At 40.0% G+C, this 25,337-nt stretch overlaps 1 protein-coding gene across 1 annotated transcript; it reads left to right on the forward strand.

The window, feature by feature from the left end:
• The first annotated feature begins 8,733 nt into the window (after positions 1-8,733).
• On the forward strand, positions 8,734-24,616 carry RAB18 (RAB18, member RAS oncogene family). Its single transcript, XM_054816564.1, has 7 exons — positions 8,734-9,033; positions 11,691-11,746; positions 16,933-16,994; positions 18,945-19,017; positions 21,288-21,406; positions 21,484-21,550; positions 23,036-24,616. The coding sequence occupies exons 1-7, from the start codon at positions 8,966-8,968 to the stop codon at positions 23,212-23,214; spliced, it is 624 nt and encodes a 207-aa protein (XP_054672539.1). The 5' UTR covers positions 8,734-8,965; the 3' UTR covers positions 23,215-24,616.
• The last annotated feature ends 721 nt before the right edge of the window (positions 24,617-25,337 follow it).

Genomic DNA, 25,337 nt, shown 5'->3' on the forward strand with positions numbered 1-25,337 from the left:
GAGCCTCTCAGCCATGGTGAGTCTCTCAGAGAGGCTGACTGGACAGGAAGCTCAAATAATAATGAAAACTTCAGTTATCTCCAAGGTAGGTGAGATAAAATATCATGTCTAAACACGGTGCTAGGAATGAAGGTTTGGATTTCAAAACTAACTTCTCCACTAAACAGGTAGCTCAGCACAAGAGGAAGAAGAGCTATTGATATTGTCCTGGATGACAGGAATAGTCAAAATGTAACTATGAAAAAGCCTTACTGCAACAATTGTACTCAACAACCTTGCAGAAATGACAAAAGAAGGAAAATCCAGCACCTAAAAAAAGAAAAAGATGGACAGCACTTAAAAGAAGACAAGAATAGAGTGTAGGCAAAATGCAGACTATTTAAAGACACCATATTTGAAGCTTGGTGTAACTGTGAACCACCTGTCAGTAGCAGCTTTTGAAAGATTCAAAAGGCCAACATGGGTAAACAGCAAGATACAGCAGATTTTAAAATTAATTTTATGGCAATGAAGGCCAACAGATTCCTGGGTCGTATTAGGACAAGCATTGCCAGCAGGTCGCAGGAGGTGATCCTTCTCTGCTCAGGCCACAGTGGAGTGTTGGGTCCAGTTCATCAGAATGATACCGACTTAATGAAGCCAGTCCAGTGAAGGGCCATGAATATGATGAAGGGACTGGAGCTTCTTTCATATGAGGAGAAATTAGGAGGCCTGGGACTGTGTAGCCTGGAGAAAAGAAGGCTCATGGGGATCTTATCAATGTGTATAAATATCTGATGGGAGGAAATGGAGAAGAAGGAATCAGGCTCTTCTGCGTGGTGCCCCGTGACAGGACAAGAGACAATGGGCACAAACTAAAACATAAAATTCCATTTGAACATAAGGAAACACTTTTTTATACTGTGAGGGTGGTCAAACACTGAAATACATTGCCCAGAGAGGCTATGGAGTCTCCATCATTGGAGATACTCAAAATCTGCCTGGACATGGTCCTGGGCAACCTGCACTAGCTGATGCTGGTTGAACAGGGGAGTTAGACTAGATGATCTCCAAAGGTCCCTTCCAACATCATTGATTCTGTGCTTCTTCAGAAAGTCTCATTTCCACTGCCTCCATTTGCCACATTCATGCTACAATAATGGCTTCTGTAAAGTTAATTAATTCTGCACAAACACATCAGAGTTCTTTGAGAAGCCAATGTCACATTCAGTTGATGCATTCTACTTTGCATTCAATAGGTGTCCAACAAGAGCCTTCATCAAAGACCACAAAGACACTAAGCTGCCACGGAAAGAGAGATCTTCATATGGACAAGTAATTGGTTAAGAGATAGAAAGCAAAGGACAGGAGTTACGGCGGGGGGGGGGGGGCGGGCAGGGATTCACAAGTGGCATCTGAGCAGGAAGATGTGTGCTGAGGCCTGTGATGTACCATGTACCCTTCTGAATGAGGAGGATAATAGAAAGTGACATAGTTTGATTCTGCTGCTGCAGTATCATTCAGGAGAGTGAAGATGAGGTCTGAAGAAGAGTTGCAAGGATCTTCTACTACTGAGACACCGGGAGACAAAATGTCAAGACAAAATTAAGCATATGTAAGTGGAAGTAATTCGTCCTGGGAGAAACTGTCACATGAAGAGAAACTGAGAGACCTGGGATTGTTTAGCCTGGAGAAGAGAAAGCTCAGGGTGGATCTTATCAATGTGTATCAAATCCTGATGGGAGTGAGTAAAGAAGATGGAGCCAATCTCTTCTCAGCAGTGCCCAATGACAGGACATGTGGCAATGGGCACAAATTAAAATGCAAGAAATTCTGTCCTTCCATTCTGCGATTCTGTTTAAAAAAATATCCTAAAAGTACATTTGTAATGAAGAGCTCTGACCTGGCTGTTAACCACTCCACAATGAATGAGAAGGTAGGATTTCAAACAGACAAATACTGTTTAAAATGTAGGAGTAAAAAGAATAAATAAGCAAAGGAAGGAAGTAGAAGAAATTATAATACATAGGTCTATGAAAACATGAGCTCAGGGCTAACTAGTGACCACTAAAACAAACAGACTGTTAGAAAATAATAGAAAACACTCATCAAATCAGAAAATATCCCATTCTCAGCCCTAGGGGCGTGCATTTTTTGTGTACTTCATACAGTTTTAGTCTTCTCATCTGATACAGCAGAAAAGCAACTGTACAGCAAAGTGAAAATAGGATAATTAAAATTGGAATGGCTTCTATATGAGGGACAATTAAATAGATCACGATTCCTTTGGCTGAAAAAATTAAAACTATAGGAGGATACGATGGAGATATACAAAATCATGTGCGGCACAGAGTAAGCAAATAGACAGTTGCTCACAGCTGTGCCTAATCTGAGAAGGGAAATCAAATGAACGCAGCAGGCGGAGAGTATGAAACAAAAATAAGGATGTATATGTTGTCAACCTGTGAAACTCTTTGCCGCAGGAGGCTCTGTATGTTATTTTGGGTTCAAAATACATGGATGAGAAATTCTCTTCTATGAAGAGAAATACAGCTATTATATATGAAGACACCATTGCGACGGGCTCAAAAAGCCCTGGGCCACAAACTGCTGAAATCTGCAGCAGCATTCTGGGCATGTATCACTACATGCTTGTCCTGTTTTCATGCTGCTGCCTAGGCGAAGCTACTCACTGGTGACAGATGGACTTCCCTCTGACCTGATAAAACTGGTTGCCATAGTAGGAATTGATTTGCCCCCATCTGAATTTACACTTCTGTGTGCATTTCTTCCAATGACTGTTACAGATTTAATACAGATTGTTGTTTGGCTTACTTGGCAGTCCCTGCCTTGATATTGTGTCTCCGTCCTTTGCCCACCAGATCCTCTGATTTATCACAATTGCTTCACACATTGCTGTGCAAAGGGCGAGACACCAATGACAGTGGTTACTTAATCCACTCTGTCCCATTCTAACTGCTAATCCTGCAGGCACATGCAACCGAAGGCTAGATGAGGTATGTTATCCCTTCAGAGAGGATTATGGATAAGATGGTAGCACAGTAGGGAAGGAGCTATCCCTTCCCTCCCCCTCTTAACATGAACCGTGTTAAGTATTGAAAGCAACTGGAGAAGGAGAAATTAGTATGTTCTTTATTAAATGCAAAGTCACTCCATTCCTGATTTCCCCCCCTTGAAATGATGACTTAAAGTACTCCCTCTGAAAATGTGAAGAGTTCTTTCAGAACAGTTGCTTTCTGAGAAGGAACCTGAGTTGCCTTGCTTGTGAGAAATACAGATTTTGCTAAAGCAGAAAGGTACTGCACACAGATGCATGCCTACTGTGTCTCTTTAGCAAGTTTACTGTATTCATAAAACACATCTTTAGATCTCCCACCAACATAGCAAGTCTAAAGTGGCCTTTGAAAAACTGAGGAACTAATGTGGAGATAGTAAGCTTTGGAAATGTATTGCTACTTTTTATTTCATTAAGATTGAGAGGAAACACTTCATATCAACCCAGTCTGTCAAATATTCTGTGATTTTTTTTTCTGTCTTCTGATCTCAGTGGTAAATATATTATATATTGTGCTGCACTGGACACAAATATAATTGGCATGAAAAAGAACAATTCACAGTACCCACTGTTCAGTATGTTCATGAAGTGCAAGTGAAGTGCAACTGTGGGAAAACTCTAACGTCCAAACTGTTGTTCTTACTGCACCCTTTGAAAACTGTTCTCACCCTTTTCATTGTTGATGTGTAGTAGATGATAGATGTCCTTCAAATATCAAAGCTCTTTTCTTATTATTTAAAATGTAATTAATGTTTTGTAAGGAATCTAACAATCCTAAACAGGAATCTACTTCTGTATCATTATTGTTTACATATCTCAATGGTTGCTTTAGAGACATTTAAAGGTCTTCCTTTAGGTCATCCAGTTTTAAAAGCTGTCCTTGGTTTAAAGGTTCATGACATGATGCAGAAAGATAAGCTGTCATTTTTAAGACTACTACTTGTATTAGTTGGGATTAAATGATTAATCAATTTATCTGAACAAAATTCAATGTAAGTAGGAGGTGGTTAGCTTTTTACATCATTTTCCAGCACAGAAGTAAGATGTGGTGTCTCTTAAGTGTTACACCTTTTATCTAGCAAAATAGCATTTCAAAGCATGCAATTAAAGTTTTCATATTAACCTCAGCAAGCAAATTATTCTAGCACAAAACCAGGAATCTACTCATGATCATTATACAAGACTAAGTTAATGATCTTCAAAATACATGTTGGTTTTCTCTGAAAAATACTGGTATATCACTTTCATATACAACCACAGTTTTTTGAGTGGCTGAAACACTATTTTTCTTGTTGTTCTTCCCCAAATAGCTGATTCCTGTCTGTTACAACCCCAACACTGTGTGTAATCCACTTTTTTAAACTGCGTTGACTATAAGCAGTGTACTTTAATTGCCCAGAGCTAATGTGCTTTTATTCTTAAATCCCCCTTACTGCTCACAGAAACTGAGCAGGCACTGAGAGGATCAGCAGATGGGAGTGCCCAGCTCTGGCTGCTGTTGGAGGGGGGGAAAGAAACATTATTATGTAGTTGCTTCATAGAAATAGGTTGGATTCTTTAGAAAAGGAGTGGCCAGCCACAGCAGGATCATTTACATTGCAGTGTGGTCTCCAGAGAAATCCTGCCCAGAGTTCTGGGACTGCTGCAGCACTTTTCACTCCTTGCTATTATTTGCTGAATGTGAAATCACACGGATGTGCTGACTGTGTTTAAGGATGTCACACAGAAAAGGAACCTCCCTGAATCTGACACACATGCTGATAGTCACTTTTACAAACTTTGCAAATTACTGCATGAAGAAGAAAAAAAGAATGAGCATGTGTATGTGTGTCATTTCTGCTAGGAGGGACTGGTGAGCTTAGCAATCATGCTTGTTTCACTGTGAATCGTAACTCCTGACTCACTGCCACGGCAACATATGGGTCAGCCTCCCAATCTGGAAATGGGACAGCAGGATTAGTCTTTGCAACACAAGACCTGTAGACTGCTGTCAACTTCTCTCTGAAGTGGCTGAGCTTCTCAGCTTCTGCTGGACATTTTGCATAGTTGATGTACCTGAGAAAATCTTTGAAAGTACCAATGAATTAAGGACTTTGACACCTGGAGATGTGCATCCTCCTGAGACTTTTGTGTACCTAAACAACCTGAACAGAACCTATACATTTCAAGGCCTCTTTTTACTTGTGATGTCATTGATGAAGGGAGGGAGAGGAGGATAGCCATGTAGTTATGTAGCCACTCTCCCATTATGAATCTCACAGCTCATGCTAAACTAGGCAGTGCTGGCAGAGAAAACGCAAACCCTTAGCTCCCTTGGCATATCAGCCCTTGCTGTTTCTGCAGTCTTCTACAGCAAATACCATTATCCCCATGTTTAAGCTGTGGAAGATAAGGCAGATGGTTCAAGTGAATTTATCAAGGGCTCCCAGGTGTCTTTCAGACACACAAGGAGACTGCAGGAGCCCTGCGTTGTTTATACCAGGTTGTTTCTCACGGTATTGACTCATTCCTGACACACTCATCCCTGTTGCTAAGGTTACACTGCTGCTAGTTCAGCAGGAACAAACTGGATGGAGGTCCTTCTCGCCTTTACTTGCTCTCAGTGGCTGCCTAAGGGCACTGCACTATGCAACTGGTCTAGGATGCCCTGAGGACACTTGAAGTGCAATGGCTCTTTCATTATAAATCCCAGCCCTAAGGGAAGGACTGTAAACAATTCCCCATCTTTTGAGAAAGGTAATCAGAGTTACTCAGTCCCAATGACCTGTTTTCATGGTCAAGGATATAGTCAAGTCCGTAACACAGTGGACAGGGAATTCTGATGCTGAAAATATGGTTACAGGAGCTATCATTTTTAAGATGTTTTCCCTTTTTTGTCACATCTCCAAAGTAATAAAAATCTCAGAACACTGCTTGCATACATTTGCGCTAGCTGAGATCACAGAATCATAGAATCATAGAATGGTTAGGGTTGGAAGGGACCTTAAAGATCATCTAGTTCCAACCCCCCTGCCATGGGCAGGGACACCCTCCACTAGACCACGTTGCCTAAAGCCTCATCCAACCTGGTCTTAAACACTGCCAGGGATGGGGCCTCCACAACCTCTCTGGGCAACCTGTTCCAGTGCCTCACCACTCTAACAGTAAAGAATTTCTAACATCTAATCTAAATTGACCCTCCTTCAGCTTAAACCCATTACCCCTTGTCCTGTCACTACACTCCCTGATAAACAGTCCCTGACTGTTTAACATGCTGAGATGGAGCTGACATTTTTCTACTTCTCTGAGCCCTGTATCAGGCCAGGGATTGTAAAGGCATGAGGGGAAACACTGAAGTGCAAATTCCATCTCTCTATAGATACATCTCCAAACGTGGCAGGGAGCTGCCTTGGAACCAGTTATGCTAGTTTTCTACCATTAGACTGCTTCCCTTAGCAGCTTATGAAGAATCAGAAAAGTATACCTATAATTATTTACAAATATTATTTGTGGACAAGTTGATCTGCTTGGTGGTATCCTACCAGAAATTCAAAGAGATCACTGGAAAGAAATCAAGATGAAACAGAATAGCATTAAAAAAAAAATGCAGTCAAAAGATCTCCAGTGTTCTAGGAACACTAATTATCAGGGAAGGCTAACCAAGCTGTTATGGCTTGACCCTCCCACATCTGAGGTTGGGATCAAATGGAATAGTAAATGATAAAAAGAAAAAAAACACCTCCAGCTTTATTAAATAAATGGATTGGGTTAGTTGTCACGAGTAACTCTGGGCTCCTCATGAGTAGTGAAAAGCACGCAAGAAAACAGGCAGACACACATGAATTACAGCAGATTAGAGGTCTCTCCCAATTCAGAGATGGCTTCACTGAAGAGACCCTAGAAAAGCTTCATAGGAAAATAAGTTAATATTTTTCCCTGATCATTGTACATCTTTCAGTGAATAAATAATACTCTTATTTTGAAGGAGCACAGTTCTACCTGGAGGAGGACAACATGAAGAAACACCTATTCTCAAAGAGCATGCTCAGGAAGGTCTAAAGCACCACATCCATAAGCATGAGCTGTGGGCCTGTTCATTCAGGGCAGGTTTTGCCTCCTTTCTTGCGTCTGCTCACCATTAAGGTTAAGGATCTGAATGCCATCCTGGCCAACCCTTCGTTCTGACTGAGGTATAGAATTATAATCTGAATCAGGACTAATATCCATATTGACTAGTTTGATTCTATGGCTACAGTGGGAAAAAAATCAAATCCCAGAATACAAATACTCTCTGACTTCAAGGGATTCAGTATCCTTAGTAGAATACTTTGCTGTTTGGGTCCACCTTCCAAATTCAAATTCTCATCCTGTCACATGCTAACACCCCGCAGCTCTTATGCACTTCAACAAAAACTACAGAGCACAGACATACTGCTTTGTTGTATGACTGCAAAGCACAATCCAGACCATGAAAACTAAGTCACACCTTCAACAAATCTCAGATTATTACTAATAAACAGGCACAGTCCTGGTATAAACGCAGCCAGCCATTTGCACATTTAATTATAGAATATACCTCCATAATTTAATAGGATAATTATTGTTATTGTACTCATCCTGGGAGTTAAGTTTTCTGAGGTAAAAGAGGCAGGAGAGCAGATCCTGAAAGTGGAAGGAGCGAGGCACCAGAGATGTTTACCACACAAACACCAAAGAACGGTTACTGTGTTGACCCTGTAACTCAGTTGAAGGCAACTGCCCAGCAAAACCAGGGCTCTGCTAGAACTGTGCTCTCTGGAGCCAGCATTCTGACAAAAACCACCTCACAAGTCTCACAAGTACACCTGCCTTGTGCAAACTGCTGACATGGCTCGATCTCTTGCATTCCATGTGACCACAGAGGAGCCCAAGGCCATTCGCACGTGCTACCAAGGCAGCCTTTGGACATGAACAGAGGCTGCCTAGCTGGCCCAAGAAATATATAGCACAGACCAGGGACAATTTCAGACCCGCATCAGACATGCGCCTAATTAATTTCAGAAGGGTTGCACTTGCTTACACATGGTCTGAGGTAGGTCATGAACCATAATAGCAGGTTAGCCAAATTGGTTGTAAGAGGCTTTCTCACTGGAATCAGTTTTAGAGGATTACTTAGGGCTTTCATGGAGGATGGAGAATTCTGCTTGCAGAAAAGTACACAGCATCACGTATCAACTGGCCTACACTGTTGGACATAGAGGGGCTTGTGATCAAATGAGCCCATTTTTTTGGTGGTGGGTTTCTGACCAGCTATTCTTCACCTCTAGCGGTGGCTGCTCGCTCAGCTTCGGCACAGGAAGCTGGCTAGCCACCATTGTGCGGCTCAGGCCTTCTCTTTTCCCTCCAAAATTTCATCCAGTTTCTTTTCTCCACCGATCCTGATTCGTAACGCCAACAGATACTGAAAACTCAACAGCAATCCCCCCACCCCCCGGAAACGCTGGACAGGACCGGATTTACCAACCGACGGAGCGGGGCAGGGCAGGGCAGGACAAGGCAGGGCAGGACAAGGCGGGGCGCGGCGGGGCGGGGCAGGGCGGTGCCCCCTCAGCCCCGGCCCCTCACAGGTTCCCGCCCTGCCGCGCACGCGCTCACGGACAAGTCCCAGTGCGCAGGCGCCTACCAACTGTACGGGGTGTAAACAAACAGCGGGCGGCTCGCTCCCGTCCCTCTGCGCATGCGCTACCTGCAGGGGCGGGGCCGATTGTCTCCCTCTCCCCTATCCGCTGGCACACCTGAGGCGCCCGAGGCGCATGCGCGGGGCCGGCGGCGAGGGGGCGAGTGAAAAGGGGCGGCAGGCGCGCAGGCGCAGGCGGTGCTGCTGCAGCCTGCGTAGGGAGTGTCGGTCGGGGTCGGGTCGGGTTGGGTTGGGCTGGGCCGGGCGCTGACGGGATGGACGAGGACGTGCTCACTACCCTGAAGATCCTCATCATCGGCGAGAGCGGCGTCGGCAAGTCCAGGTGAGGGGGCGCCCGCCTCCCCCCAGCCTCTCCTGTCACGACGCAGGGCACCGGTCGGGCCCGGCCTAGTCTCCCGCGGTGCCGCGTTGGACAACCCCACCTCTGCCTCAGCGGCCGCCCGGTCTGAGCGCGGCCTGCCCTGAGGAGGGCTAGGCCCCGCGGGGGGACCTTCGTCGCCCCTTCTCGGCCAGCCCTCCTGCAGGTGGGGGGCTGCCCCTGCTCGGGGCTGCTTGCCTATTCCACAGCCCTCCCCCAGCCGCCGGCCCCGCGGCAGGGAGGGGGGAGAGCCGGTGTCTGCCTGACCCAGTTGGAACCTGAGACGAAGCAGAGCTCTGCCGGCCTGGCCAGGGGGATCTGGTCCTCCCTGTGTCCTCTGCAGCCTTGTGTCGTGTGAAGATGGGTGCGCTTGCACATCTCCGTAGCACTTCAGGGTTAATCTGGTCCATAATATGTACATGTAGAGTCACAAGTGACCCAGCACGGGGTCTAGGGGGGGAAACTGAGGCATATAATGTAGGCAGTGAAGTAGATCTACCACTGATTGTTCTGCTGACTAATTACACTGTCTCAGGTACTTTGAGGTTGATTTTTTCCCTCCTTCAATCCCCTGCCCTTTTTATGGCTTTTGTCTAAGCTACCTTTTTTGTCTTTTAGTATTTTTTTCTTTAACTTTTTTTTTGTTAGTGCCATAGATCTTAAGGAAGTGGGATATAAATGTAGGAGGGCATCTGGGAATGTAGCACACTAGTCAGATTTGATGTTTTTATGGCGGTAATCTAAGGCTTCTACCATGACTAAATAATATATAAGTTGCTAATTACAAAAACCCCACAACTTATTTGTTAAAAATCTGGTAGTCACTCCTTTGAGTTAGTTACTGAATTGATAATCTAGTACAGTAGGCCTCTGGTGACAGACAAGATCTGAGCAAATGTCTTTTAGTTGAGGTCATCTCTTTTATATGTGGCCATATGGAAGAATTTTTCCTGAGACAGATAGTATATACAATGGTTTTGTATACCTACTTATACTTATTTCTTCACATCAGAAAAGTTGTTAAAAGAGACTTTATGAAGAGGAAATAACATTGCTATGAAATGATAACACTACAGTTGTTCGGGTACAGGAACTTAATATTGAACTGTTCCTGAATTTGTGTCACTTACTTATTACTCGATTAGGAAGGGTCAGATGGTAAACTTGTATTAGCATGGTGTAGTAAGTGGTTGGAGTCCTGACTTCTGAACCAAATTCTGTCTTAAACCTGGTTCCTGTGAGTGTGATGTACTTTGTAGAAAAGGATATTTGCATATGAAAGAAAGGTGGGGAAAGTGGAAGTTGGCTGGGCTTAGCACTCAACACTTGTAAACTGATGTTTTTATTCTAGTGGCAGTATGAGATTTCCATATTTTGTCTGAGTGAAACTAGTTTTGATTGTAACTAAAAATAGCTACTCTTAAATAGCATCCTGATACAACCATCTGAAAGTACCAGTAAATCCTATGTACTATCAGTTTTGGTTTGGTTTTTTTTAATTATTCTTTGGTAAATAAAGCTACCATTTGTTTTTGGCGTTCTGGAGTAAGGGAAAAAAAAAAGGTCGATCTATAGTTAACTTTGAAATTGTCACCCATCCTTATTGAAGTAAAGGAATTTCAGTAGTTGCTTTTCTGTCAATGCAGGACTGTGTCCAAATACTTAAAAGGACTTGGCTGCTAAATTCACATGCAAAAAGAGGAGGAAAAAAACCGGGGTGGGGGGAAAGACCAAAAAATAAATAGGGCTTTGTTTTGTTTCTCTAGCCTGGAAATGAATAGAAGCTGTCAGTCATAGCAAACAGCTGTCTGCCACATGGTAATATACACTTGCCACAGATGCATAAGACTGGTGATTTTAAAAACTGTATGCTAACAATCTTTGTCTTTTTCCAAAATATTTACATTTGGCACAAGTACAGTGGCATTCTGGGCACTTCCTTGAGGGACCCTTTTACTAAAGTGTGATGTGCTGGGTAGCTGTTCTTCTGTTGGTAGCAAACATATCCATCAGGATCAGGGAAAATAGTGTGTGTGTGAGTCCTTAGATACAAAAAGATACAAAATCGTAAACTAATGGTGGCCTAATTCTACTCTTAAACTTCTGCATCTTTATTTCTGATAGGTGAGGTCCTTATTGTTCTGCTGTGTGTCCAGTTCCAGGAGTTATTTCTGGGGTGAAAAGCTGACTTGGAATTTTCTTATCAAGCTTACAGAAATACTGTGTGAGGCAATATGAAACAAACAAACAAAAATCATACTTTTGTACTGAATTCTGGGAGAACAAAAATAGAATAAGATAAAGTAAAACACTTCTAGAAGCAGACCATGTGATTGTTAGGCAACCGATTTGACAACTTGTGTGGTACTTTGTTTTCAGAGAGACATACTTTGTAATAGATGCAGAGAAGAGGCCTGGGCGGTTCTAGCAGAACAAGTTTACTGTATTATTTTTGTGTTCCTTTGTTTTTCTGTAGGAAAGAAATTATAGAAAAATGAGATGTGTTTTTTATTTAGCTATGTGATCTTGCTGTTACTTTCAGACTTGTAATTTATAGGCTTCTGGCAAGCTACAAATATGCTGCAATAATAGTAACTCTTATTTTTTTCCCTCCCTATCAGCCTTCTGCTGCGGTTTACAGATGATACATTTGACCCGGAACTTGCAGCAACAATTGGTATGTATGTGCTGATGCTACCTTAGAAAAATTTATACCAACTTCAGTACAAAATTGTAGTTTGTTCAGACTTGCCTAACCGGTAGTGAAGCTCAGACATGTCTGCTTCTCTGTAAGGAAAGAATGATGTGGACACAGTTTTAGCATGCAGCACTTATTGGTGTAGAGCATTCACTGTACTGGTCTGTAGTTGTCCTCTTTATGCAAGAATATATACTTGGCTAGGAAAACAGATGGGAATGTCACTCTTCACCATGAGGATGGAAGCCATAGGTATGGGCAGTGAGAAGTTCTAGTGAAACAACCTGCAGTTCACTCTTTGCCAGTGTTTCAGGCTAAAATGGAAATTTACGAACTACTGTTATGTCTCCTACCAATTTATCTGTACAAGATAGCTGTCAATTTGTTTGAATAGTAATATTGCTTGTCAGAACTTGTGTTCTATGTAATATGATACTTGGTAGCTATCTTAGGAAGACTTAAGATCCTCTTTAGTAGGGGTTGTGAGCTATTGCAATTTCTGACAATGCTAGAGAGTACTGGGCTCTGTGTGGCTTCTGCTTTTCCTCTGTAGGGTGGAAATTACAATGTGGCTTTTTCTCTCCTACTTAGTAATCTGTTCCTTGGCAGCTAGACTCTTGAGAAAAATGGAAGAAAGCCAAGAATCTAGAGCTGCTGGGGAAAAAAAGCAGTGATGTATTATTGCTATGTTGGTATGATACCTACCAGCAGTGAAGTCAGTTGTGCTGGAGCAGAGTGACCAAGAATGCTGGATATACTATGTAGATGGTTGTCAAAGGAAGCAAAATGAACCTTATAAGAATGTGATGCAGCTCTGTACCAAATTAATAACTGAAGTAATAGAAAACAGAGATTAATTTTCCACACAATGCATTTCAATTGTGTTTTTTACTTTCTCTGTAGGAAGAGTTCTGGCTAAGGACTTGTATCAAATTTTTTTAGTTCAGCTAAACAAAGCCAGCTCTGTCTCATTGGTTAAGAAGTCAATAAATTGATCTAATTTTCATTAATGTTAATAGGATACAGGAATACTGTTTCATGTAAAGCACTGAGCAGCTGAGGAAAGGGATATGGCCTATTTTTGTTCATTTCATTGCTCATAATAAATGAACTTGTGCGAGTAGCCCTACCTCAGTTCATGAGGAAGTAGAGGGAGGTAGGAAACAGGAATGAAGGTGGCAATCTTGTATTCTAATCTAGATAGTTTTGGCACTGTATATACTTCAAATCATGTTACTTTCTTGGTATGTCAACCATGTGGGCCAGGAAGTCAGTGCAGAATACCTTTATGGTATTTTGGATACCAATAGACTAGTTTGGTCTTGGTGTGGGCATCTTTTATTGGGTGTTTTTGCGGGGCGCTTTTTTTCTTAATGGGGGAGGGGGGTGTTCATTCTGCTGTTCATACATAATACTCTTTACCAATGTCAAAAACTGACATCAGTGCACTATTTGAGAAACTAAGGAATTATTTCCTGAAGTTCTTTGGTATTTGTCAAAATGCACAACAGCGTGTGTGGTAGCTAATTGTTGGTTGTTAAATAGCAACAACTCAAGGTTTACTACTGGCAGATCCTACCTTATCAGTAGTAGGATCTACTGGCAGGTCCTACCCTGCTCCGTTTCTGATGTGGAAAAGGAGGAAGAGTACTTAATGTGAGCATTACTTCAAATAGAGTTTGAGTTCTGAAACAAATACACTAATCTGGAATGAACATGATCATTTGGCAGGAAAAGGAAGTTTCTAGAGACCGAGTAAATGCTGGCCTAGATCATCCTAGCTGTTAGGCCCCTCTAGCAGATGTTTGTAGTCCTATTGTGTAGTAGAGCTACTGTGACCCCCAACTGTGAAAGTCCTTTAGTGTGATGTGTGGAGCACTCATATGGGATAGCAAATTCTCCCCCGCCCAACTGGAAGGGAAACAGAATCTGGATGTTCTTACTTGTTTTCTTTTAAAATACTAGGCTGTGGCATTGCCATTTTTCTGGTGAGTGTATTGCTAAGGAGCAACACGTCAGCTTTAAATTCAGGGCAGGATTTGTTGTTCATGTTGATAAAGTACTTGGAGTGAGTTCTTAGAGATAACTGTTTCCTGCTGCATGAATACAGATTCCAAATTCAGGTACTTCCAAGGTGGTGAAATGCTGAAACACTTTGAATTGCGATGTGGATTTCTTTTTGTGCTATTGTTTTGGGTGTTTTTTTTTCCTTCAGAATTTTGTAAAAATCCTCAGAAGAATAAGATGCCTTGGGCAAATATTTTGACTTCAGTAGCTTCAGTTGGATTAACCATGTTTTGTTCGACCTAGCAGATCGCCTGTCCTCCTTGTGTTCTGTGGAGGCTAACTCGTACACCGGGCTTCATCATGTGGATCTTATCAGACTATATATACCTCAGTATTTTCTGTTGTCTTTACTGCTTGTGCTGGTCTTGACTTGCTTGCTCTTTGTATGACATATTCTAGATAAGTGTTCAGTGCAGTCCCTGTTTCGTAAGTGGAGTAAAGTATTGCATTGCATGGATCTGATGTCTCAACTTCTTAGCCTTCCTTGCACTTGTAGTGCAACTCCAAGCTGTCCAACTTGTCAGTTACGTACAACACAAATAATATGAAGGTGACAGAGCTATTCCTTGGAGACTGTAAATCGGTAGTATGTTAGTGTGTAGTGCTGAGTCCATTTGGCTGAGGTGGTAGGTGTCAACACACAGGAGTACAGTCTATTAGTGTTGTGTTGTCTTCTGGCTGCCTTCCAAGGTATGGTGATGAAAAGCACTGTCAACTTTCTGTTATCAAGGGTAGAAACATCACTCTTAAACTCAGAAACTGACATGTCACACAAACATGTCTGTATTTCATGGCAGTATTTAGGGAACATAAGTACCATGTTTGTTCAATTTAACAAAAGTTTTTTGGGCCCTGCATTTTTTTCTACTTGTCCTCTTCTATGGCAGATTGATAATAAAAAACCTACTTATTTAAAAGATTTCTTTTTAACTGGCTTTTGTATATGTTGAGCTCCTTGGTTTACTAGAATTATATTTGCCGTGTTTTGATCACTGTAAAGGACATATTTTTGTGTGCAATCAGTTTACTTTCATACTCTTTGCCTTTCAGTAATCAGTCTATAACACATGGGGTTTATTCACTGTTTTAGTTTCTTAATTTACTTGCACTGTTCATGCAGATTTTAAAGCATTAGCTTTTAATTTTAAGCCACAGCAAGGCTAACATAAAGGTGTATATGCACTTTCTATTCGATGAAAATTGCAGAACTGCAGGCACAAGATACTGAATCTGTTTACTCAATGGGAGAAGGATACTTCAAAATATACCTAATACATTTGCCCGAAGTGGGTGGAGGGGGAGCTTTCTTGAAACTGCTGTGACATACTTTTGATTCGTTATGTTAAGTATATGATAGACTTGTAATATCTACAGTTAACAGGTTTTGATGTCAGACTAATGGATAAAAGAATGCACTGTGAGCTGTTGGAGGATGTCCTGGCTGAGCAATGGTGACCCTTACAGTTTAGGGAAGGAAATAATGCAATTACAGCGGAAGAAGATATTCTATTAATCCTTTTAGATTACTGCCAAGTGCTGAAAAATGGCAGGACAGTATATTCTTTAGGATCAATTTGAGTAAACTTGCTAGTCTTCTATGAACTAGATACAATTCTAAGAACTGGTGTTTAAATCAAAGTTAATAGTGACTGTTCTTTTCTGTGAACATAACTCTAGAATAATGTACCATCCTTATGTGTGGCATGGAGCGTTATATTACTGAGTTAGGGACTAAGAGTCTTAGTCCCTGAAAAAATGGAGTTCTGTTCAGTTACAGCAAAAGTTAATGTACTTTGCCAAAATTTTGCTTGAAATAGAGTATGAACTTCCAGTGCAGAATGTAGTCTGAAAATCACTTGATACTTCAGGGAACACTAGCGAGCTGAAGCTGTGAAACAGTGGCATAAAAATTGTGTGTGTTTCTTTAAGTAAAGCTATTTCAAACCTCAGTTGCAGCGAAGAAGTACATCTTGCAACATGCAATTTCTTAAGCATCCTATCTTCTGTGACTCTAAGTTGAATGTATTTTGCCAGCTGTTTGCACTTGTTTGTAGTCTGCATGGCCTTGGGAATATAAGTGCAGCACACTTATCATGAGGCCCTACTTAAACGTTTTGTGTTACCATAGTTAAAACAGAAATTCTTGTAGCAAGTATGATGACTACCATTTTAAGTCAAAGTGCAAAAAGCTTGGTGTTACACTTCAAAGTTGTTCATACAAAGGTATCAACTTTCCATGCTACTACTTCATTTCACAGCTGCTGCCTGGTGGGCAGTGAGAGTCACTCCAAAATAATTGAAACATACTTCCAGTTACTTGCTATTGGTAACCTAAGGAATAAATTACAGCAAAATGGATCATAACTGTACTCAGCCTTTCAAATTGATGTGTGTTGCTATATCCTTTAAATTTGCACAGTCATTAACATCTTGTCCTCCTTTGCTTGAGTTTCGTGCAGCTTGTCCTTGGGCAAGTGTTAGGCTGCTAGTTCGTCTCTTACAGGGATTCCAGTATGTTCAAATCATGCGAAGCTTATTTGACGTGTTTATTAGAGGAATTACTGTTGTCTAACATTATTTTTCATAGGATAGCGATCTCATCTACTCATAGTAGATGAGTGTCTATATTGGTTTACTTCTGCATGATCACCTTGATGGTACTTGGTCAGATTGTTTGAGATGGGGAAACAGCAAATAGCTACCAGAATGCAGCTTCCTTCTTTATTTTGAAAGTTCTCAAGATTGGGGACATATTCAAGGAGAAAACGTGTATGAGTAGTAGAATAGAAAGTTAATACATTTAAATTACAAACTCGAATATTTGTCCTGGAATATGTGCTTTAATACACGAAATGTAGTATTTGCCTTATTTCCATAAAATATTTTGAGTCAGTGGCTTAAAAGGCCCTTAGGCTTTTGCAAAAGTCTGTCAGCAACAAAACTTTGAGTTTTGTGCAAGGTTCACAAATAGCTAATGAAACTTACTCTTCCTGCTTCTGTCAAAACACAACTTGTTTTCTGAGTTTGCTTTTTTCTTCTTTCTTTTTCAAAAATAGCTGTAGTATGTTTGAAGAACTAAAATATTTTTCCTTCTCTAGGTGTGGACTTCAAGGTAAAAACTATTTCAGTTGATGGAAACAAAGCTAAACTGGCAATATGGGTAAGTCTTTCTGAAGTTCTTAATGTATTGCTTTGCTCTAGGCATAGTGATGGCTTGTATAATGTACAGTTTGTATAGAATCCTTTTCTATTTAATATGAAGGTGATTTGGAGGAGTGGGAGGTTAATACTGAACAATTCAGAAGGTGGAATGAACTGTGGGACAATAGGGGCAATTCTGTTGCCTATGAGCTGCTTCTGCAGCACTGATTCCAGGTCTGGTTGGGATAGGAGTAGAGAAAAGGAAAAATAAAATGGTACTAAATCAATTGGACTTAAAACAGTGAATGTGGCCATTCCTATTTTTTTTTTAGTGAGTATTTCATTGTTTATCTTCTAAAGAGTTAGCCCTCACTAATCTGAGACTTCCCTGTATATATCGTTCTTGTCTGTACTTGACAGGTTTTATAAGGGTGCACTACTTATCCTGAACATTTTGGGAAAATCTAGTAGTGTATTAATAGATTAAGAATTATTGTTGCATGCTTAATCTATGCTCAAATGTTACCTCTCAAACCAATTTTTAGCCTAAAAGTTTCATAGCCCTCATACAAAGATTTTTCTAGGCTAAAGGTCAGTGTTATTTGTAGCAGATGCAGCTGAAAGAGGGCAGTGTTTGTAATCTTAGCCTTAGTGTGTTCAACATCTACTTTTAACTACAGTAGAACTTGTGAATTCATAGCAACTGAAGAAAGAAAAAGTACTTCCAAGCTTTTTTTAAAACATTCTTCATTCTGCAAACCAGCTTCCACACTTGTGTGACTCAAAACACCTTTTGAATATTCAGACCCAATTGTGACTTCTTGTAGCAAGCAAGAATAAAACCTTGTTTCTTATATAAGCAAGATACCTGATATTTACTTCCTTGCGAAGTAGTAGTGCAACAGAAGTGCAATATATATTTCATGTTCCTTTCAGGGTGTTTCATATCTTGACTAACAGAGGACTTATCTCTTAGTGTGACAGCAGTAATCATTACTAAAAGAAATGGGTTTGACAAGGAAAATAACTGCAACAGCTTGACAGACAAATAGACATATAAGAGGAAAACCAGACTGATAGCAGAAAAAGAGTGATCATTGGATAGAAAATATTACGTAGGACTAAGGGTTTATCTTCTTTCATATTGGTGAATATGAAGAAATAATTCTGAGGTAAACTGGAAAAGAAAAGCTTGTAAAGGTGTATTATGACACACAGTCAGTTTGAAATATGTGGGGTTGCCCAGGTGACTTGTAGAATATTGGAAGTCCAGTTCAGTTATTCAGGGTCTTTGGCAAGGAACCGTTTCATGTGTCACTTCTGACCCAGGGTGACTTGGATGAAATTACTTAAATCTTCTATGCATAGTCTGTAATGAGTGTGCACTATAACTTAATCTCTGATAAGAAAACAGCATTCTAATAATTGGGTTTTTGCAGAGCTGTTGACACTTTAAACTTGAGGCTGTAAATTCAACTTTACTTAAAAACAGAAAAACCTCTGACTTATTTCTGGTCTGCTCTGTCATAGCATGTTAAATGCATTTACCCTGATGCTGAATCAAATTTAATTGGACCAAGGTGATTGAAGTGAGGGAACTAGTTTAGTTGCCAGGGATTTTGATGCTTGTTACAAAATCTTAGTTACTACTGCAGCTATGCTGCTTTCTTGCTGGTTGCTGCCATACTAGCTGCAGAACAAATGCTTCCACAGAAATGGCTATCTTATTGCTATATAGTCCAGTCATTTACTACACATAACAGTTTAAAAGTGTTTCCCAGGACAGACTACATAAAATCTCCAAGTTAATGTGTAGTAAAATAGCAGGGGAGGGTATAAACTCAGTTAATCTGGTAGTTGAATATACTTTGAATCTTATTTTGTATGTTCATTAGAAGCAGAATACCTGAGAGCTAAACTAGATTCTGCTCAAATTCTGAATAATGGAACTTTCTGAATGGCTTTTTAGGATACTGCAGGTCAGGAGCGGTTCAGGACATTAACACCCAGTTACTATAGAGGTGCACAAGGTGTTATCCTAGGTAAGTATAGCTTTGCATGCTATTTTGAATAAGTTTGTGGTTTTCTCATGCATTGGAGTTATACAAACTCATATAACCTTTCTATAATCACAGAATGGTAGGTGTTGGAAGGGACCTCTGGAGATCATCTAGTCCAACCCCTTGTTAAAGCAAGATCACCTAGAGCAGGTTACGCAGGATCGCATCCAGGCGGGTGTTGAATATCTCCAGAGAAGGAGACTCCACAACCTCTCTGGGCAGCCTGTTTCAGTGCTTGGTCACCTTCAGATTAAAGAAGGTTTTTCCTCACGTTCAGATGAAACTTCCTGTTCTCCAGTTTGTGCTCGTTGCCCCTTGTCCTGTCACTGGACACCACTGAAAAGAGTCTGGCCCCATCCTCTAGACATCCACCCTTTAGATATTTATAAGTATTGATGAGATCCCATCTGTGTCTTCTCTTTTCCAGGCTAAAGAGACCCAGCTCTCTCAGCCTTTCCTCATAAGAGAGATGCTCCAGTCCCCCAATCATCTTTGTAGCCCTTCACTGGACTTGCGCTCGCTCTTCATGCGTGCTCTCACTCCCTACAATAATACTAAAAGTCACTGTACCTGTGTTGAACAACTTGTATATTAAAGGATCTTGAATTTGATGTATGACCTCTTTCTCAAGTAGTCAGTCTCGCTGACCTGAGAACCACTGATTTTTTTGCATGAGATTAAAAGCTACTGCTATTTGAAGGGATAGCTTGGAGCTGTCCCTGTGATGCCAGGAATCTGTCCTTTATTTTATTGGGTTTTGCCTGTGCTCACTAAGCTCAGAGTCAAAGATTTTTCTCTTCTCCTCAGTGTATTCTTTTTGTGTCAATATGTATACAACTTTCTGTTTTTCTTCTCCCTATTTTTCCTAATGAAATTAATGTAAACACTGTGGAGTCTGGCTGGGATTTTTTTGCTATTTGTGTCTCCATACTGATGGGATGTTACAGTCAGAATCACTTAGAAAAGACTGGCTGGGAGCATAAAAAGCATCAGTCTGTGTGGGAGAAACCCAGGCCAATCCCTATAATTGCAACTTCACAATGAAGTCTTTTGCTTTTCTTTCATCTTTAGAATCCTGTTAACTAGGCAGTGAGCTCTGAAGTTCTGCTTCTCCATTGTTAGAAGTGAGGAGCTAACTAAAGTAAGAGCAGGGAAGTAAACTTAACTTTCTTTTTTAAAGTTGCATCTCACCTGAGAGATTCTTGGTAAGTTATTGTGTCCAGTTAAATTGTTTAACTTGGAATAACCTCTGTCATGAGACTTCCTGGTAGGTTTTGTTTTGTATGTACTGTTTCTCAAGTCTGAGTTGTGTTATCTTCCTGGTATAGGAAGATGCTGTCAAAGCATGTCTTGTCAAGTCACTTAGTTGCTGGCACTGGACCTGCCACTTAGTGTTGAAAGCTGTAAAAGTAAGGAAGTGCTGCTTGGGAGGTAGAAAGTTCTGATGTTGAGATTTGCGCTCTCATTTAATAATCTTCTTCTATTTCTTTGTTAAACAACTTCCTGAAAATAAGGTTGTTCATGCAAGCCAAGCCATAGATTTGATTGAAACCAACTGTTTATGTCTGTCTGCACATGGGATGTGAGAATGAAGGAAAAAATACTTTGATAGCTTGAAATGGTAGCTATTAGATAGTTGCTGGGTAGTGGATTTTAGGTTTAACAATCTGCTTTGTGTCTGCCATTTCTGCTCCTAGCATGACTTATTACTTATATTCCACACAAATGCTAAGTAGTTTGAAACACTAAAATACTAAAAATTCAGTAGTTCACTGGTGTTTGTGAGGATTTGGTTATCAGTTTACTTTTTTAGCTAAATCAGTGGCATAGTAGTGGTGTTAAACACGTCTTAATTATCACAAATTAACTCAGTGGAGAAGGTCATGCCATCCTCTTTGCATGTCTTTTGTGTAATTATATTAATAAATATCCTATATCAGGACTCTGCAAGTGTAGAGTTCTTTAGAGAATGATAGTCTCTAGCCTGTAAGCTAGGATGTCTCAAGATAAATTAGTCTGAGAACAGTAGGTCACTGAATCTTTGAGTTGCTCTGCACTTGAACCATCAGTGACTTGAGCTGGTGGATGTTCAACTCTTTCCAATTATTGTCTTGCTCTAGTGAGTAAATTGGAATCCCTGGGACTCCTTCAGTTTTCTAATTCAAAAAGCTGTAACTTTTGCTTCTTTTGTAACATAAGCTGTATTTCTTGGAAAAAAACATTGTGGAAATAATATTACTAATATCTTTCAGTTTATGATGTCACAAGAAGAGATACTTTTGTCAAGCTGGATAACTGGTTAAATGAACTGGAAACGTACTGCACAAGGAATGACATAGTGAAAATGCTAGTTGGAAACAAGATTGATAAGGTAAACAGAATTCAACTGCAGTAAGTGATCTGTTGGCGTATTTTGTTAATAATGCATATTAATACTATGTCTTATAGGAAAACCGTGAAGTTGACAGAAATGAAGGTCTCAAATTTGCAAGAAAACATTCCATGTTGTTCATAGGTATGTTATAGATATTTGCAGGGATCTTGCTTGACTTTTGTTATATAATGAAAAGTACTATTCTGTAGAACTGATAGTATTTATACATACAATCCAACAAATGATATTTCTCAGCTGCAGTAGGTATAAAGATAATAGATATTCCCATTTTTTTAAAACTGTCCCTAAATATGTCCAGATATCTAATCTAACTGTGGATGAGTATACTGAAATTCATGAGGATTAAGAGTGGAATACAGACTCTATTGTAGTCTAACAAAACCTGTCTTAGGTTTGGGGTTTTGTCCGATTTCTTTTCTCAGCTGACTTGCTAAATTAGTAACAGAAGCAAAATGAGAGGTACTGGTACTGGTGGCCAGCTTTCAGTATGGCAGAAGAGCTGGTGCTTGACAGAAATCTGTATTAGAGCTGGGCTGTAAAAATAGGTAAGAATAGAATTAACCTATAAATGGTGGGTGGGATTGAATGATGACATAATCATGACTGGAGCAAATACGTTGGTCTCATCTTAGGTCTTGTATGTAAAGTCTTGTAATGATAAATTAAAGTGAGTGGCGAAGTGATTCTTTATGCACAAGTTTATTACATGTCTCGTTTAAGGATCAGCAGGGATGGTACTGGAGTCATCCTATAAAGTAAAGCAGTTCATTGACATGTCCTGTACTTAGACTTATGTCCCTCATCTGACTAATGGTATATCTTTGTCTAGTGCCTTGTTGTGTTTCTTTCTGGCTACAGTGTCAGATGTGGAAATAGTTCAAAGTTGAGGCACAAGCTAAGTGCATGGAAGATGAAAAGAAACCTGAGAATTAAACTATAACTATATATAATTATATCTGCATGCTACATATGCAAGTATCTGCATAGCTGTGTAGAAGAACAGGGCAAGCCCTAGTGGCATTGAAGAGTTTCAGATAGTATCTGTTGGTCTCATAATATAACCTGTGAGCAAATTTCTTGGGCTTAGCCAAAGGCACCTGAGTGAAATTACCTAGAATTCTGCTAACTGCAGAAGAAACAAGATCCCTTACTGCTTTTAGGAGATGAGTTGTATCATGGAGGCTGACCCAGAATCCTACAGTAGGGATCCTTCCTTCTTATGGTATGGTGGTAGTGCAGTTATGACTAATGTATGGAACTGAAATACAGAGCAGCAACCAGGCTTACCAGATATCTTAAGTTAGTAGAACCATCCTTTCTTTTCACTGAAGTGCTTTCCATAGTGAAATAAAGCTAGGCTATGGCTGTCTCCATAGCCTAGTGGCATTCAACTTGGAAGCTCTTCTATTAAGAGTGTTTTGAGGTGCTGCCTTATGTGGGAACAGAAATCTGCATACCTGCTAATTTTGGCACTGCTGTGTTACTAAAGAATATATTGCAGAAGCTGTAAGTCTGGGTTGTAGGTTGAGACTTAACTGCAAGAAAAATACTAAACAAGTTACTGGAAGCTATGCTAACACTTGACTTCTTGCATCCCTTCTCCAGAGGCAAGTGCAAAAACATGTGATGGTGTACAGTGTGCCTTTGAAGAACTTGTTGAAAAAATCATTCAAACTCCTGGACTGTGGGAGAGTGAGAGCCAAAACAGAGGTGTAAAGTTATCAAACAAGGAAGAAGGATATGGAGGAGGAGGAGCATGTGGTGGATACTGTTCTATGTTATAAACTTTGGGAAGCTTATTCTTTGCATATTTAAACAGATAGTGACATCTTTCTGTACATAAATTCATTAAATGCTATTTTTAGGGACCTTGCAGTTTGCACATATTTGTTTTGTATCATGGCAGTGAACACTTGTAGGAAAAATGTTCTGCAGCTTTCCCAGTTTGAAAATGTTATGGTAAGCATGCCCAATTTGCAATTTCAGGTTTTTATAAGTAGCATAAATAATGTGCAAGAACAAATGCACTAAAAATTTTACGACTGTATACATTCATCATGTAACTATTCTAAACAAATCCATCTAACAAACACGTTACTGCATTGTCTGCTCTTTGTCTTATTTTTAAATACTCTTGAAATTATAGAACTATATATTGTGCACAGATCTTGGAAACGGTGTGAGCTATAAATGTTACATTTCATCTCTTCCAGTAAAGGCTTTTTTTTATGGTATTAAAAACAGCAAGATTCTACAGTTCTTAGACAAATCTGCTAGATTTTTGTCTTTCAGCAGAGCTGTCTAAAAACCAACTATGGCCTGTGCCAATTTGTAATCAGCACCTTTTGAAGAGATGCTTTGACAGCTTCCTTTGCAAAGCTGGGGGATTCCCTTTTTTCTTTTTAATCATCACTTCAGTTGATGGCTTAACTGGAGTTTTAATCCTGTGATATTTATATACTAAATTTGTGGTACTCTTGCACTCTAGGTTTTTATGATGCAGTCTACTCTAGACTTGCTGTAGAAAGTCTTCATTATTGGCAAAGGGTCTGAATGACATCTTTGTTCTTTCATTGTGAATCAGTTTGCCACACACTAGTATGGATGCCTAATTTTCTTAAATGTTTGTAATATAACTTTATCTCAAACTGTAGCTCACTGGCTGTGAAGATCTCTATCACATGTCTGCTTTGTGCGGCTACTTGTTCAGAAATAAAACTTCCTGTCACAGACACTAAATGGGAAGCTATAGGGCTTCTTGATATCTGTATGAAAAAATACTATTGCAATGAGTATTCACTTGAATTATTGTCTCAAAGCCAATGGTTTGTTTCAGAAGACTTGTATAGACTAATAAATTTTTTTTTTCCACAGTAGTCAAATTTTCTAACCTCTTCATATTGTAGAGTTGTATATTTTCTAGCACATGCAGTTTAAACAAGGTCACTTATGGACAAATTCTGATTTCTGAAGGACAAGACAAGGATGCTGTGTTGTGGGGTTTTTTTTAATAATTACTATAGTGCAATTGGTAACTCAACTATTGGGCAGTTTTTTGTAAATATAGTGAATGACAGTACCTTTTATTACTGCAAGGTTTTGTGTAAATGTCAGCATAAATGATCTGTATTTTGCGGCAGGTCTTGGCTGCTTCTGTTAAAATACACTTTATTCTTCACAAGGAAACTTGTTTTCTATTCTGTTTTACACTTGGTAGAAAACAATACCAAAATTTGAAGACTTAACCATGCTAGTTGTTTTTACCAAATATTGTATCAATAGTATTGTTAATGTAGTAGGATAATTTAAATATGTAAATGTAATTAATATTAAATATACATATTGTATTAAAATGTTAGATTTGTATTACTGTTTCATGCAGAATATGTGGGCTGAGCAAATCTTATTTGTTAGCATTGAAGTAAAAGGATTTCTTTTTTGTAGGTCAGCAGTAGAGGAAACTTGTAGGAGCATTAAAACTCTGAATAACTGAATTATTTTAGTATTATCTCAGCAATATTGAGCAGCTATCATAATGCTGCCAGACGCCTGTAGTTTATTTCCATACCTATTTTCCCTCTGGTCTGGGTGCCTCCCTGTGTTGAGAAGAGACTTAATTTTCAGTTTCTCACAAAAGGTCCTTTTTTTTCACAGGACCTGGATTCATCTTTCATTCTGCCTTTGCCGGATCTAACAGCTCTTGTTTAAAGGAAGGAGCTGCAGGGCACTCTGAATAGTGGGTATTGTTCTGCAAAAGAATCAAGTAATTTGCCCCTTCTTTCCCTGCAAAATTTTTCTGGGGAGAGGAGTATTCTGAAACAGCATATTTAGTGAGACTGAGAGCAGTTAGACAGCTATTTATTTTTTTTAAAAAAAGAGCAGATGTTTTCTAATTGAGTTGCAACTA

This window comes from Grus americana, chromosome 2 (assembly GCF_028858705.1).
Source record: "Grus americana isolate bGruAme1 chromosome 2, bGruAme1.mat, whole genome shotgun sequence".
NCBI classification, from domain to species: Eukaryota; Metazoa; Chordata; class Aves; order Gruiformes; family Gruidae; genus Grus; species Grus americana.

Bases quoted from the DNA above. Each gene is read 5' to 3' on its own strand.
- RAB18 (XM_054816564.1), top strand. From the start codon at position 8,966: ATGGACGAGGACGTGCTCACTACCCTGAAGATCCTCATCATCGGCGAG. The intron at 16,995-18,944 runs GTAAGTCTTTCT...ATGGCTTTTTAG, and splicing joins AAGCTAAACTGGCAATATGG to GATACTGCAGGTCAGGAGCG. The intron at 21,407-21,483 runs GTAAACAGAATT...TATGTCTTATAG, and splicing joins TTGGAAACAAGATTGATAAG to GAAAACCGTGAAGTTGACAG.